The sequence below is a fragment of the Salvelinus fontinalis genome, chromosome 40 (genome assembly GCF_029448725.1).
Source record: "Salvelinus fontinalis isolate EN_2023a chromosome 40, ASM2944872v1, whole genome shotgun sequence".
NCBI lineage: Eukaryota > Metazoa > Chordata > Actinopteri > Salmoniformes > Salmonidae > Salvelinus > Salvelinus fontinalis.
This window is the reverse complement of record NC_074704.1, coordinates 6,807,852-6,821,817: the sequence shown is the minus strand read 5'-3', so window position 1 is coordinate 6,821,817 and position 13,966 is coordinate 6,807,852. Positions and strand designations below refer to the sequence as shown.

General features: G+C 42.7%; 1 protein-coding gene across 1 annotated transcript in view; it reads right to left on the bottom strand.

The window, feature by feature from the left end:
* Nucleotides 1-4,941: 4,941 nt before the first annotated feature.
* Nucleotides 4,942-13,966, bottom strand: part of LOC129839220 (uncharacterized) — a 90,146-nt gene continuing 81,121 nt past the window's right edge. Inside the window, 3 exon segments of the mRNA XM_055906526.1 lie at nt 4,942-6,306; nt 7,166-7,237; nt 7,431-7,534. Of these exon segments, the coding sequence (XP_055762501.1) occupies nt 5,351-6,306; nt 7,166-7,237; nt 7,431-7,534 (1,132 nt within the window). The 3' untranslated portion in view covers nt 4,942-5,350.

The window sequence follows — 13,966 nt, the reverse complement described above, 5'->3', positions numbered from 1 at the left end:
ATAGAGACTCTATAAACATTTCCCGTGGTGCCCCGACTTCCTAGTTAATTAAAGTGTGCATGATTAGTTTAATCATCAATGTAATAATAATTACACATAGAGAATTTATTTGATAAAAAAGCAGTCTTCACATTTAATGATAGTCACAGACACGACATCTTTTTTATGGCTCAGCTAATGATAAACGTACCCTAACCCTCCTTTGAGCTTCAGTCACCAGCACCATCTCCCACCTAAACTAATGTTTTTCTGTTCATTAGTGTCCACTGTCCACCAATGTTATTAAAGAATGGTTCCCACCTTCTGGTTGATTTCCTGGTTTCATGGCTACTTGTGCTTGTCTCATCCTGTTTGTTTGTCAACATCAGACTTACTTTGTTTGTATTTACATATGAGATGTAATTCACTCTCTACTTGCTGACGTAAAAACAAATGAAATCATCCAGAATTCTAGTGAGTTTTCCCCTCTGGTATTTTATTGAGACTCAGAGAACTACAGATGTACTAGAGATTCAGGACAGTTATGCCCTTTTATACAATGGGTGTGTCTAATCCTGAATGCTGATTGGTTAAAACCGCATTCCAGTTGGTGTCTATTCCACAAGTAACCAGCTCTGAATACTGTCTGTGATTTAAGGAATGATGATGCAGGAACATCACAGACAGCCTTTGAGTTTGAATTCATCTCACACACAAACTTAAGGTAGATGTGATTTGATTGATTGTATTATTAAGCGTCTTCAGAATGCCCAGCCCACATTGGTTTATAAGACAATGTATTCATCATTCCTAATTGCATTTACAGTGTTACTAATCTTGAATATCCAGAGCTAAAATATTGCCTGCTTTTATTTATTTATCCCTTATTTTATCAGGCAAGTTGAATGAGAACACATTCTCATTTACAGCAACAACCTGTGGAATAGTTACAGGGATGAATGAGCTAATTGTAAACTGGGGATTATTAGGTGACCGTGATGGTATGAGGGCCAGATTGGGAATTTAGCCAGGACACCAGGGTTAACACGCCTACTCTTATGATAAGTGCCATGGGATATTTTAGTGAACACAGAGAGTCAGGACACCCGTTTAACATCCCATCCAAAAGACAGCACCCTACACAGGGCAATGTCCCCAATCACTGCCCTGGGGATTGGGATTTTTTTTTAGACCAGAGGAAAGGCTGCCTCCTACTGGCCCTCCAACACCACTTCCAGCAGGAGCTAGTCTCCCATCCAGGGACTGACCAGGACCAACGCTGCTTAGCATCAGAAGCAAGCCAGCTGTGGGATGCAGGGTGGTTTGCTGCTGGCTGAATGGTGTCAGTTCTGGATGGAGAGGTATGAGAAAGGAGAGAAGGTATGAGAAAGGAGAGAAGGTATGAGCAAGGAGAGAAGGTATGAGAAAAGAGAGAAGGTATGAGAAAAGACAGAAGGTATGAGAAAAGACAGAAGGTATGAGAAAAGAGAGAAGGTATGAGAAAAGACAGAAGGTATGAGAAAAGACAGAAGGTATGAGAAAAGACAGAAGGTATGAGAAAAGAGAGAAGGTATGAGCAAGGAGAGAAGGTATGAGAAAAGAGAGAAGGTATGAGAAAAGAGAGAAGGTATGAGAAAAGACAGAAGGTATGAGAAAAGACAGAAGGTATGAGAAAAGACAGAAGGTATGAGAAAAGACAGAAGGTATGAGAAAAGACAGAAGGTATGAGAAAAGACAGAAGGTATGAGAAAAGACAGAAGGTATGAGAAAAGACAGAAGGTATGAGAAAAGAGAGAAGGTATGAGAAAAGAGAGAAGGTATGAGAAAAGGAGAGAAGGTATGAGAAAAGAGAGAAGGTATGAGAAAAGAGAGAATAAATAGTCCTGTGAGCTCCAATGGGGTTTCAAATGTACCCCGAAAAAGGATCCACTTTTCACTACGTTCAGACTGTATAATAGGGGAACAATACGTGATTATACAGATATACTAATCACAATATTTCACATTGTATATTGTGGTAGAAAGGGCAATAGAGGAGAAAATGTATCTCTCCGAGGTGATATACTTCACTTTACTGACTTCACTGTCCCCATGGGGAAACGTTGCAGTACACGTACACGTTTAAAGTGCCGTTTCAATACAACAGACAACAAATTGACAATACAACATTCACAGCAGTTACACAGGTACATCGTCTTTCCTCTTCCATTTCATCACAATACCAACCTGTTTCAATACGCAGAGACAATATCCCTGATCCTACCTGTTTCAATACGCAGGGACAATATCCCTGATGTGACCTGCTTTAGAGCTTATGTGTTCGTTCCTCCTGCTGTCCTCACAGCAGGCTATATATGTTGTGATATCCATTAATTCCTCCTGGTGTCCTCATAGCAGCCTATATATGTTGTGATATCCATTCATTCATCCTGCTGTCCTCATAGCAGGCTCTATATGTTGTGATATCCATTCATTCCTCCTGCTGTACTCATAGCAGGCTATATATGTTGTGATATCCATTCATTCCTCCTGCTGTCCTCATAGCAGGCTATATATGTTGTGATATCCATTCATTCCTCCTGCTGTCCTCATAGCAGCCTATATATGTTGTGATATCCATTCATTCCTCCTGCTGTCCTCATAGCAGGCTATATATGTTGTGATATCCATTCATTCCTCCTGTTGTCCTCATAGCAGGCTATATATGTTGTGATATCCATTCATTCCTCCTGCTGTCCTCATAGCAGCCTATATATGTTGTGACATCATTCATTCCTCCTGCTGTACTCATAGCAGGCTATATATGTTGTGATATCCATTCATTCATCCTGCTGTCCTCATAGCAGCCTATATATGTTGTGATATCCATTCATTCCTCCTGCTGTCCTCATAGCAGGCTATATATGTTGTGATATCCATTCATTCCTCCTGCTGTCCTCATAGCAGGCTATATATGTTGTGACATCATTCATTCCTCCTGCTGTACTCATAGCAGCCTATATATGTTGTGATATCCATTCATTCCTCCTGCTGTCCTCATAGCAGGCTATATATGTTGTGATATCATTCATTCCTCCTGCTGTCCTCATAGCAGCCTATATATGTTGTGATATCATTCATTCCTCCTGCTGTCCTCATAGCAGCCTATATATGTTGTGATATCCATTCATTCCTCCTGCTGTCCTCATAGCAGGCTATATATGTTGTGATATCCATTCATTCCTCCTGCTGTCCTCATAGCAGCCTATATATGTTGTGACATCATTCATTCCTCCTGCTGTACTCATAGCAGCCTATATATGTTGTGATATCCATTCATTCCTCCTGCTGTCCTCATAGCAGGCTATATATGTTGTGATATCATTCATTCATCCTGCTGTCCTCATAGCAGGCTATATATGTTGTGATATCCATTCATTCCTCCTGCTGTCCTCATAGCAGCCTATATATGTTGTGATATCTATTCATTCCTCCTGCTGTCCTCATAGCAGTCTATATATGTTGTGATATCCATTCATTCCTCCTGCTGTCCTCATAGCAGGCTATATATGTTGTGATATCCATTCATTCCTCCTGCTGTCCTCATAGCAGGCTATATATGTTGTGATATCATTCATTCCTCCTGCTGTCCTCATAGCAGCCTATATATGTTGTGATATCTATTCATTCCTCCTGCTGTCCTCATAGCAGCCTATATATGTTGTGACATCATTCATTCCTCCTGCTGTCCTCATAGCAGCCTATATATGTTGTGATATCCATTCATTCCTCCTGTTGTCCTCATAGCAGGCTATATATGTTGTGATATCCATTCATTCCTCCTGCTGTCCTCATAGCAGCCTATATATGTTGTGATATCCATTCATTCCTCCTGCTGTCCTCATAGCAGGCTATATATGTTGTGACATCATTCATTCCTCCTGCTGTCCTCATAGCAGCCTATATATGTTGTGATATCCATTCATTCCTCCTGCTGTCCTCATAGCAGGCTATATATGTTGTGATATCCATTCATTCCTCCTGCTGTCCTCATAGCAGGCTATATATGTTGTGACATCATTCATTCCTCCTGCTGTCCTCATAGCAGCCTATATATGTTGTGATATCCATTCATTCCTCCTGCTGTCCTCATAGCAGGCTATATATGTTGTGATATCCATTCATTCCTCCTGCTGTCCTCATAGCAGGCTATATATATCCCTCTAGTGGTGTGGGGGCTGTGCTTTGTCAAAGTGGGTGGGGCTATATCCTGCCTGTTTGGCCCTGTCCGGGGGTATCGTCGGACGGGGCCACAGTGTCTCCCGACCCCTCCTGTCTCAGCCTCCAGTATTTATGCTGCAACAGTTTATGTGTCGGGGGGCTAGGGGTAGTCTGTTATATCTGGAGTATTTATCCTGTCTTATCCAGTGTGAATTTAAGTATGCTCTCTCTAATTCTTTCTTTCTTTCTTTCTCTCTCGGAGGACCTGAGCCCTAGGACCATGTCTCAGGACTACCTGGCCTGATGACTCCTTGCTGTCCCCAGTCCACCTGGTCGTGCTGCTGCTCCAGTTTCAACTGTTCTGCCTGCGGCTATGGAACCCTCACCTGTTCACCGGACGTGTTACCTGTCCCAGACCTGCTGTTTTCAAGTCTCTAGAGACAAGAGGAGCGGTAGAGACACTCTCAATGATTGGCTATGAAAAACGAACTGACATTTACTCCTGAGGTGCTGACCTGTTGCACCCTCTACAACCACTGTGATTATTATTATTTGACCCTGCTGGTCATCTATGAACATTTGAACATCTTGGCCATGTTCTGTTATAATCTCCACCCGGCACACCCCTCAGAGCCTGGTTCCTCTCGAGGTTTGAAACCTAGATAGTGAAACTATAAGGCAGACAGTCACTCTGACATAATACAGGGATGAAACATGTTCTAAAGCATATCAGAGAAATGTAATAAAAACATTAGTCATCAGTCAGACTCTTTACTTCTCTTTATTAAGTGTTCATAAATGTTATCCCTGAACACATGATTAAATAAATAGATCACTGGACACCCAGAGAAATACTTAAGGGAACAGATTTAAGACAATTTTTATCTATCTATCTATCTATCTATCTATCATTCAATCTATGTTTCTGTTGTTTGGTCTTGTTCGGCTTCGTTTACACAGGCAACCTAATTCTGATCTTTACACAGGCAGCCTAATTCTGATCTTTACACAGGCAGCCTAATTCTGATCTTTACACAGGCAGACAAATGCTGATATTTTGCCCAATTATTGATAATAGATCGGATTGGTCAAAAGACCAATTAGTGGCAAAAGATCAGAATTGGGTTGCCTGTGTAAAAACAGCCTTAATGAGGTATACAGTATGTGAATGTTATACAGCTACAGAGACAGGTGTTTTAGCTCCACACCTTCCATTCTTTAGGCAGATAGCCGTTATTCCACTGGCTGCTCCCAGCACCAGTAAGAGTGGAGCTAGAGCCAGGGCCACTGTGGTATCAGCAGCAGCTGCTATGATCACCCCTACTACTACACACACTACTGTTACTGCGAGAGCGATGTGGAGATTCCTCGTTTTATCTACCTTCTCCCTTTTCTCTTCCTCCTTTTCTTTCTCTATCTCTACTTTTACCTCTTCTTTTAATTTTCTCTCCTCCTCCTCCTTCCTTCTTTTCTCCTCCTCCTTCCTCCTCTCCTCCGCCTCTCTGATCTTCCTCTGAGCCTTCTGGTACATCTCGTTGGTGTAGTGCTCTCCTCCGTTCAGCTCCACCATCTCTTTGATCTTCTCCAGCAGCTCTGGGACCTGAGCGGGGTCGTCTTTGGCGTCGTTGTTGAACGAGTGATACCCGCCGCCTAAAGTGATGGAGAGTCTCCGTAGCTCTTTACACATCTTCAGAGAATCTGTCACCTGTTTCCCCTTCAGCTGGTCTTTACAGGTGAACAGCAAGATGGTGTACATGGAGGCGTCCTCTCCAAAGTTCTCCTGGATCCACCTCACGGCGTTCCTCTCCTCCTCTGTGAACCTCACCCCCAGCCTGATCACCAGCAGGAAGGCGTGGGGTCCCGGGACGGACATGTTAACGCACTCCTCTATTTTCTCTTTCACTTCTTCGTCCGACCTGGCTGTGTCGAAGAGGCCCGGTGTGTCAACCACATGAACCGTCGTCCCGTTGACCTCTCCACTCTGTCTCTCACACTGTCCGGTCACTGACGCAGGCGAAGAGTCGACTTTAAATACATTCTTCCCCAGGATGGTGTTTCCTGTTGCACTCTTCCCTGCTCCAGTCTTCCCTAGCAACACAATCCTCAGGTCAGCAGTCAAACCAGACCCTGTAAAAACCACACAGATAAAGTCAATGTAGCTACCAGTAACTATAACAACAACAAAACATTAAAAGTAATTCAAGTATCACACTGTAAAATAGAGATAATGTATGTTGATTCATTTAATTCATTCAATTGATTCAATGATTCATTCAATGATTATTTTAACCATAACATCCTGCTCAAAGTTACTAGTATAGTTAGTATTATAAGTTACTAGTAGAGTTAGTATTATAAGATACTAGTATAGTTAGTATTATAAGTTACTAGTAGAGTTAGTATTATAAGTTACTAGTAGAGTTAGTATTATAAGTTACTAGTAGAGTTAGTATTATAAGTTACTAGTAGAGTTAGTATTATAAGTTACTAGTAGAGTTAGTATTATAAGTTACTAGTAAAGTTAGTATTATAAGTTACTAGTATAGTTAGTATTATAAGTTACTAGTATAGTTAGTATTATAAGTTACTAGTATAGTTAGAATTATAAGTTACTAGTAGAGTTAGTATTATAAGTTACTAGTAGAGTTAGTATTATAAGTTACTAGTAAAGTTAGTATCAACCATGAGAGACCATAACATCACAGTCCAAACAGAGTACATACCATCATGATTTGACTCAACCATTAGAGACCATAACATCACAGTCTAAACAGAGTACATACCATCATGATTTGACTCAACCACGAGAGACCATAACATCACAGTCCAAACAGAGTACATACCATCATGATTTGACTCAACCACGAGAGACCATAACATCACAGTCCAAACAGAGTACATACCACAGTCTAAACAGAGTACATACCATTATGATTTGACTCAACCATTAGAGACCATAACATCACAGTCCAAACAGAGTACATACCATCATGATTTGTTGAGCCACACCCATCAGACTCAGGCAGCCGTTTCAGCTCCATCTCTCTGAGTGGTATAGCTGTTAGGATAACATAACAAGTATATTTCAGTTAAATGTTAAACAGCTGAATTTGAAGTACAGAATCATTGTGATAGCTACACGTGTTCCAGGTTTAATGAACAGATCAGTCTGCTACATCCTTCTCAAACAGTTAATGTATATGATATTTCATTATATAATATAAGATATTAAACCAAATATTGAGTTTTACCTTCAGTCATGGTTCTGTCCTTCTTTGCCAATATATTGTCAAATGTCACCAGCTCGTCAGGTCCCCTGTGTTGAACCAGCTCGTTCAGGTCCCCTGCCTGTGTTCAACCAGCTCGTTCAGGTCCCCTGCCTGTGTTGAACCAGCTCGTTCAGGTCCCCTGCCTGTGTTCAACCAGCTCGTTCAGGTCCCCTGCCTGTGTTCAACCAGCTCTTTCAGCTCCCCTGCCTGTGTTGAACCAGCTCGTTCAGCTCCCCTGTGTTCAACCAGCTCTCTCAGCTCCCCTGCCTGCGTTGACCCAGCTCGTTCAGCTCCCCTGCCTGTGTTCAACCAGCTCTCTCAGCCCCCCTGCCTGCGTTGACCCAGCTCGTTCAGCTCCCCTGCCTGTGTTCAACCAGCTCTCTCAGCTTCCCTGCCTGTGTTCAACCAGCTCTTTCAGCTCCCCTGCCTGTGTTGAACCAGCTCGTTCAGGTCCCCTGCCTGTGTTGAACCAGCTCGTTCAGGTCCCCTGCCTGTGTTGAACCAGCTCGTTCAGGTCCCCTGCCTGTGTTCAACCAGCTCGTTCAGGTCCCCTGCCTGTGTTGAACCAGCTCGTTCAGCTCCCCTGCCTGTGTTCAACCAGCTCTTTCAGCTCCCCTGCCTGTGTTGAACCAGCTCGTTCAGGTCCCCTGCCTGTGTTGAACCAGCTCGTTCAGCTCCTCTGCCTGTGTTCAACCAGCTCTCTCAGCTCCCCTGCCTGTGTTCAACCAGCTCTCTCAGCTCCCCTGCCTGTGTTCAACCAGCTCTCTCAGCTCCCCTGCCTGTGTTCAACCAGCTCGTTCAGCTCCCCTGCCTGTGTTGACCCAGCGGTCTGAGTACTGAAGTTTTCTCACAAACAAAGAAAGGAATATCCTGTGCATCTGGCAGAATGGAGGGGAGGTTCCTGCTTCCCTGGATTGTCTACAGTTCTGACAAACATGGCCTGCGTCCCAAATGACACCCTATTCCCCTCATAGTCTGCTACTTTAGAGCAGGGCCCTGGTCAAAAGTAGTGCACTGTATAGGAAACAGAGTGCCATTTGGTACGAACACGTGGACTGTTTCTCTAAACTTGCCCTACACTCTGCATCCCCTCGCCCCAACCCCCCAGGGACTGGAGTAGATCTGAAAGGCTTGGGTAGGTATCAGCAGTATGGTGGAAGTTCCACCTAACCTATCAGAAGGCAAGGTAGAGTCACTACCATGTTGCTTATACCTGTCCAACTCCTCCAGATCTACAGGAAGTATGTCGGCTGTAGTAATGAGGCTAGGGGTTGGTTGTAAGGCGCCAGCCTGTAAGGAACAGGCTTGAGGTCAGGCTAGGGGTTGGTTGTAAGGGGCCAGGCTCTAGGGGCCATGCCAAGGCCAGGCTAGGGGCCAGGCTGTAGTGGGCAGGCAGTGGCCAGACTAGGGGTTGATTGAATCTGGACTGGGCCTGGAGACCCAAGAGGGTGGGTAGTGACAATGTAGGCCAAGTTCTGAAGAATTAATTTTAAAAAATTGACAGATTTGAATACATATAGAGTTGATTCAGCCACGTACAACAATGCATATAGCTGTAGGATCTTAATTGAATCACTGTTTTGTTGCTGAGAATTGTCCTGCTTTGTGATTAACATAAATGAACTGAAAACCCACCCTAACACATGGTCATATTAACACTATTGCTCAGTACTACAGTACTTTTGTCCAGCTAATAGCCTAACCACCGATCAAGCAACATTATCGACAAAACTTTTAAATCCTGTTGCCGCAGTGTTATTTTGCTACAGTAATATTGGTCAAATTAAGATTTTACATCAAAAAAATGATGATTCAAACTTCTCTGACTTTCTGGGGTAGGTGTTGCTGAACCTGTAAGGGAAGTAGCTAGACATGTGTGTTTTGTTTTTTCTCTCTTTTTTTCTTTCTCTCTCTCTCTCTCTCTCTCTCTAAAAATACACATCATATAGATATAATTAATTATTAGCAATGTGCTGTCAGAGTCGTGTGTATAGGTGGCAGGGAAGTCAGGCGCAGGAGAGTCAAACGGAGTGTAAATGGAGTGTTTTAATAAATGTCCACTTAACATGCTCCAAACACTAATATGTACATACATAAAATAAACATGGGTACGAGGACCCGTCGCGCACCTATACAACCATAAACAACACTGACATAAAACAATCTCTGATAAAGACATGAGGGGAAACAGAGGGTTAAATACACAACAGGTAATGAATGGGATTGTAACCAGGTGTGTGGGAAGACAAGACAAAACCAATGGAAAATGAAAAATGGATCAATGATGGCTAGAAGACCGGTGACGTCGACCGCCGAGCACCGCCCGAACAAGGAGAGGCATCGACTTCGGCAGAAGTCGTGACATGTGCACTTCCTGTACGGCAGACAGTTGATTCCTACATTAACTATTAGTAATGTGCACTTCCTGTATGGCAGACAGTTGATTTCTACATTAACTATTAGTAATGTGTACTTCCTGTATGGCAGACAGTTGATTCCTACATTAACTATTAGCAATGTGCACTTCCTGTATGGCAGACAGTTGATTCCTACATTAATTATTAGTAATGTGTACTTCCTGTATGGCAGACAGTTGATTCCTACATTAACTATTAGTAATGTGCACTTCCTGTATGGCAGACAGTTGATTCCTACATTAACTATTAGTAATCTGCACTTCCTGTATGGCAGACAGTTGATTCCTACATTTTCCTAAATTCATTGCACTTTATTTCCATTTCAGATCTTAACCCACTAAGGTCAATGCCCCACGCAAATCAAATTAGCATAATACCAAAATCCCCATAAAAATCTCTCAATTTAAGCTAGACATATATGTTTTCTTTGTTGCATTGGATGCGTCTCAATCCTCTGCATTCTCCGATGTTGCACTTTTTTTCTTTGGGTGCATCTCAATCAACCTATATTCTCCTATGTCACGTTTAAAGATAGAGGTGCTTTTATAAGATCTAGAAAACAGTGGTTAGAAAAGAACAGCAGGTATTTATTTTGTAAAAGAGAAGAGGTCATCTTAATATGGTTAGGAGACTCGACATTGATGAGAAGAGGTCAACTGAATATGGTTAGGAGACTCAACATTGATGAGAAGAGGTGAACTGAATTTGGTTAGGAGACTCAACATTGATGAGAAGAGGTGAACTGAATATGGTTAGGAGACTCAACATTGATGAGAAGAGGTGAACTGAATATGGTTAGGAGACTCAACATTGATGAGAAGAGGTCATCTGAATATGGTTAGGAGACTCAATATTGATGAGAAGAGGTCATCTGAATATGGTTAGGAGACTCAACATTGATGAGAAGAGGTCACCTGAATATGGTTAGGAGACTTAGCATTGATGCCATAGTCACTGTGGATAATAAATCAATATTAGACTTCACTGGAAACTTTTAGAAGAATTGATACTAATATGACTCTTGCCTGATTGAATTCAAATCAATTATTCAGCTCCATTCCTGATGGCAAATCTGTTGATGAGGAATTCAATAAAGTTTTCTGCGAAGATTTGACCACAAAGGAGATCAGATTTGATGTCACACAGTTAAAGAATATCACATCCCCTGGTACTGATGGGCAAACCTCTAATTCTTACTTGCCACATTTAAGAAAGACATCGGAAAACGAGAGCTTCCAGCGTCATTAAAATAAGGTGTTATAACTCTTACCCCTAAACCACATAAGGATACATTCTTTCTTGATAATTGAGGCCCAATCACACTCCTAAACAAAGATAAGATACTCGCTTCCATTCCAGCAAAATGCAAGAAATCTGGTCTGTGTAGTTTTATTAATGAGTGCCAATCTGGATATTTGAAAGAGCGTCAAATCTAAAAACAAATATCAGGCAGGTCTTGGACTTGATGGAATATAACGATTAATTAGATGACAATCCTGTTATTCTATTATTGGATTTCAAAAAAGCATTTGATACTGTTAGTCATCATGAGTACATTTTTTAAACATTGCACTCTTTCAAATTTGTCTTTTTCTAATCAATATGATTAAAACTCTTTATAATGGTGGTAATAAACTTTCCCATGGATCCTCACCTAGACTTGATCATTATGAAGGGACTCGTCAGGGCTGTCCAGCATCACCCTTTCTATTCCTGTTAGTATCACTAACTCTTTGTTCAATGGTCACCAAGAGTCAATTTGAAGGAATTGTTGTATGTGATTAAGAGGTGAAGATTTCCCAGATAGCCGACGATACAACCCTGTATTTGAGAAATGAAAATCAGGTTCCAGTAGCCATACATACTGTACAGCAATTCACTCAAGTGTCAGGGTTGGTAGTGAATATTGTAAAATGTGAACTCTTAACACTTAAAGAGTCCAAAAATATGTGACATTTCTGTCAAAGATGTTGTCACATAATTATAGTACCTTCGAAAAGTATTCAGACAGCCGTAACAAGTTTTTAAAGACCACACATACGCTCTACAGTGACCTCTATAAGACCACACATACGCTCTACAGTGACCTCTATAAGACCACACATACGCTCTACAGTGACCTCTAAAAGACCACACATACGCTCTACAGTGACCTCTAAAAGACCACACATACGCTCTACAGTGACCTCTAAAAGACCACACATACGCTCTACAGTGACCTCTATAAGACCACACATACACTCTACAGTGACCTCTAAAAGACCAGACATACACTCTACAGTGACCTCTATAAGACCAGACATACACTCTACAGTGACCTCTATAAGACCACACATACACTCTACAGTGACCTCTATAAGACCACACATACACTCTACAGTGACCTCTATAAGACCACACATACGCTCTACAGTGAAGTCTAAAAGACCAGACATACACTCTACAGTGAACTCTAATAGACCACACATACGCTCTACAGTGACCTCTAAAAGACCACACATACGCTCTACAGTGAACTCTAAAAGACCACACATACACTCTACAGTGACCTCTATAAGACCACACATACGCTCTACAGTGACCTCTAAAAGACCCGAAAGAGGGGAAGTGTCTAAAACAAGAGTTTGTTTACAGGAAAAGGTCCCTGAGACTCTGGTCTGTGCAGCCAGGGCTTCCCTATCTGTCTGCTCCTCAAGACAGGAGCACTGGGACCCTGTTCATTTGATCGGGCCCCAGAAATGTGATCTTATTGGACAGAAAGGGCCACACCTCTCCACGCCCACGAGCAAAAGTTGAAGAATTTAGGTTATTTGTGTAAATTTAAAAAATATGGCATCATAATTAGCACAGAAAAATAAACCATAACTGGCCTGCAGTATTTCTTATTGTCCTGTAGATGGTGTTGAAGAGATGCGGAACGAGGTGGTGGACAGAATAAGAGGGAAGAGAAGAAAGGCGGAACGAGGTGGTGGACAGAATAAGAGGGAAGAGAGGAGGAGGGAGGTGATGGACAGAATAAGAGGGAAGAGAGGAGGAGGGAGGTGGTGGACAGAATAAGAGGGAAGAGAGGAGGAGGGAGGTGGTGGACAGAATAAGAGGGAAGAGAGGAGGAGGGAGGTGCTGGACAGAATAAGAGGGAAGAGAAGAAAGGCGGAACGAGGTGGTGGACAGAATAAGAGGGAAGAGAGGAGGAGGGAGGTGATGGACAGATTAAGAGGGAAGAGAGGGGGAGGGAGGTGCTGGACGGAATAAGAGGGAAGAGAGGCAGAGGGAGGTGCTGGATGGAATAAGAGGGAAGAGAGGAGGAGGGAGGTGATGGACAGAATAAGAGGGAAGAGAGGAGGAGGGAGGTGGTGGACAGAATAAGAGGGAAGAGAGGAGGAGGGAGGTGATGGACAGATTAAGAGGGAAGAGAGGGGGAGGGAGGTGCTGGACGGAATAAGAGGGAAGAGAGGAGGAGGGAGGTGCTGGATGGAATAAGAAGAAGAGAAGAGAGGAAGAGGGAGGTGGAGGTGGAGGACAGAACAGTGCTGGTTTCAAAAAGGCCCACACTTCTGAAGGAGGATCTCAGTTACATTGCTTGATTCCCTGAGTCCTCCACTGAGGGAGTTTGATTAACCTGAACCGTGGTGCATCGGGCTTTGTTCCGTGACGTGAACGGATAAAAGGGGAAAAGGAGGGGCATCTTTCTTAACTCTACGTGCATAACTTTCGTCACTTTTGTTGAAAGTGAGGCCCGGGAAGCAGCCTCTTCTAAAACGAATGCCATCACTTTTCACCCATGTCAACATCATTTTCCGTTAATTTGCAAGTGGCTGAATCTCAACAGAGAAATGATCCGAGCGAGTAAAATGCCCCTCTGTCTCAGGATGTGTAGTCCATGTGTCTGATGCCGTCTGGACCAAAATAGAATATATAACATGTTGACGCCATAGAATTTGATTGATGCCAGCAAGCATTTAGCCTCTCTTGATAAAAACATTATAAAATAATTTGCTGATCAGCGTTGAGCTGAAATGTGGGTTGTGCTGGTGCAGCAAAACGGCCCCAAGGGATACACCAATCAAATCACATCCTAAGAAAAACCTAATCTTCATAAAA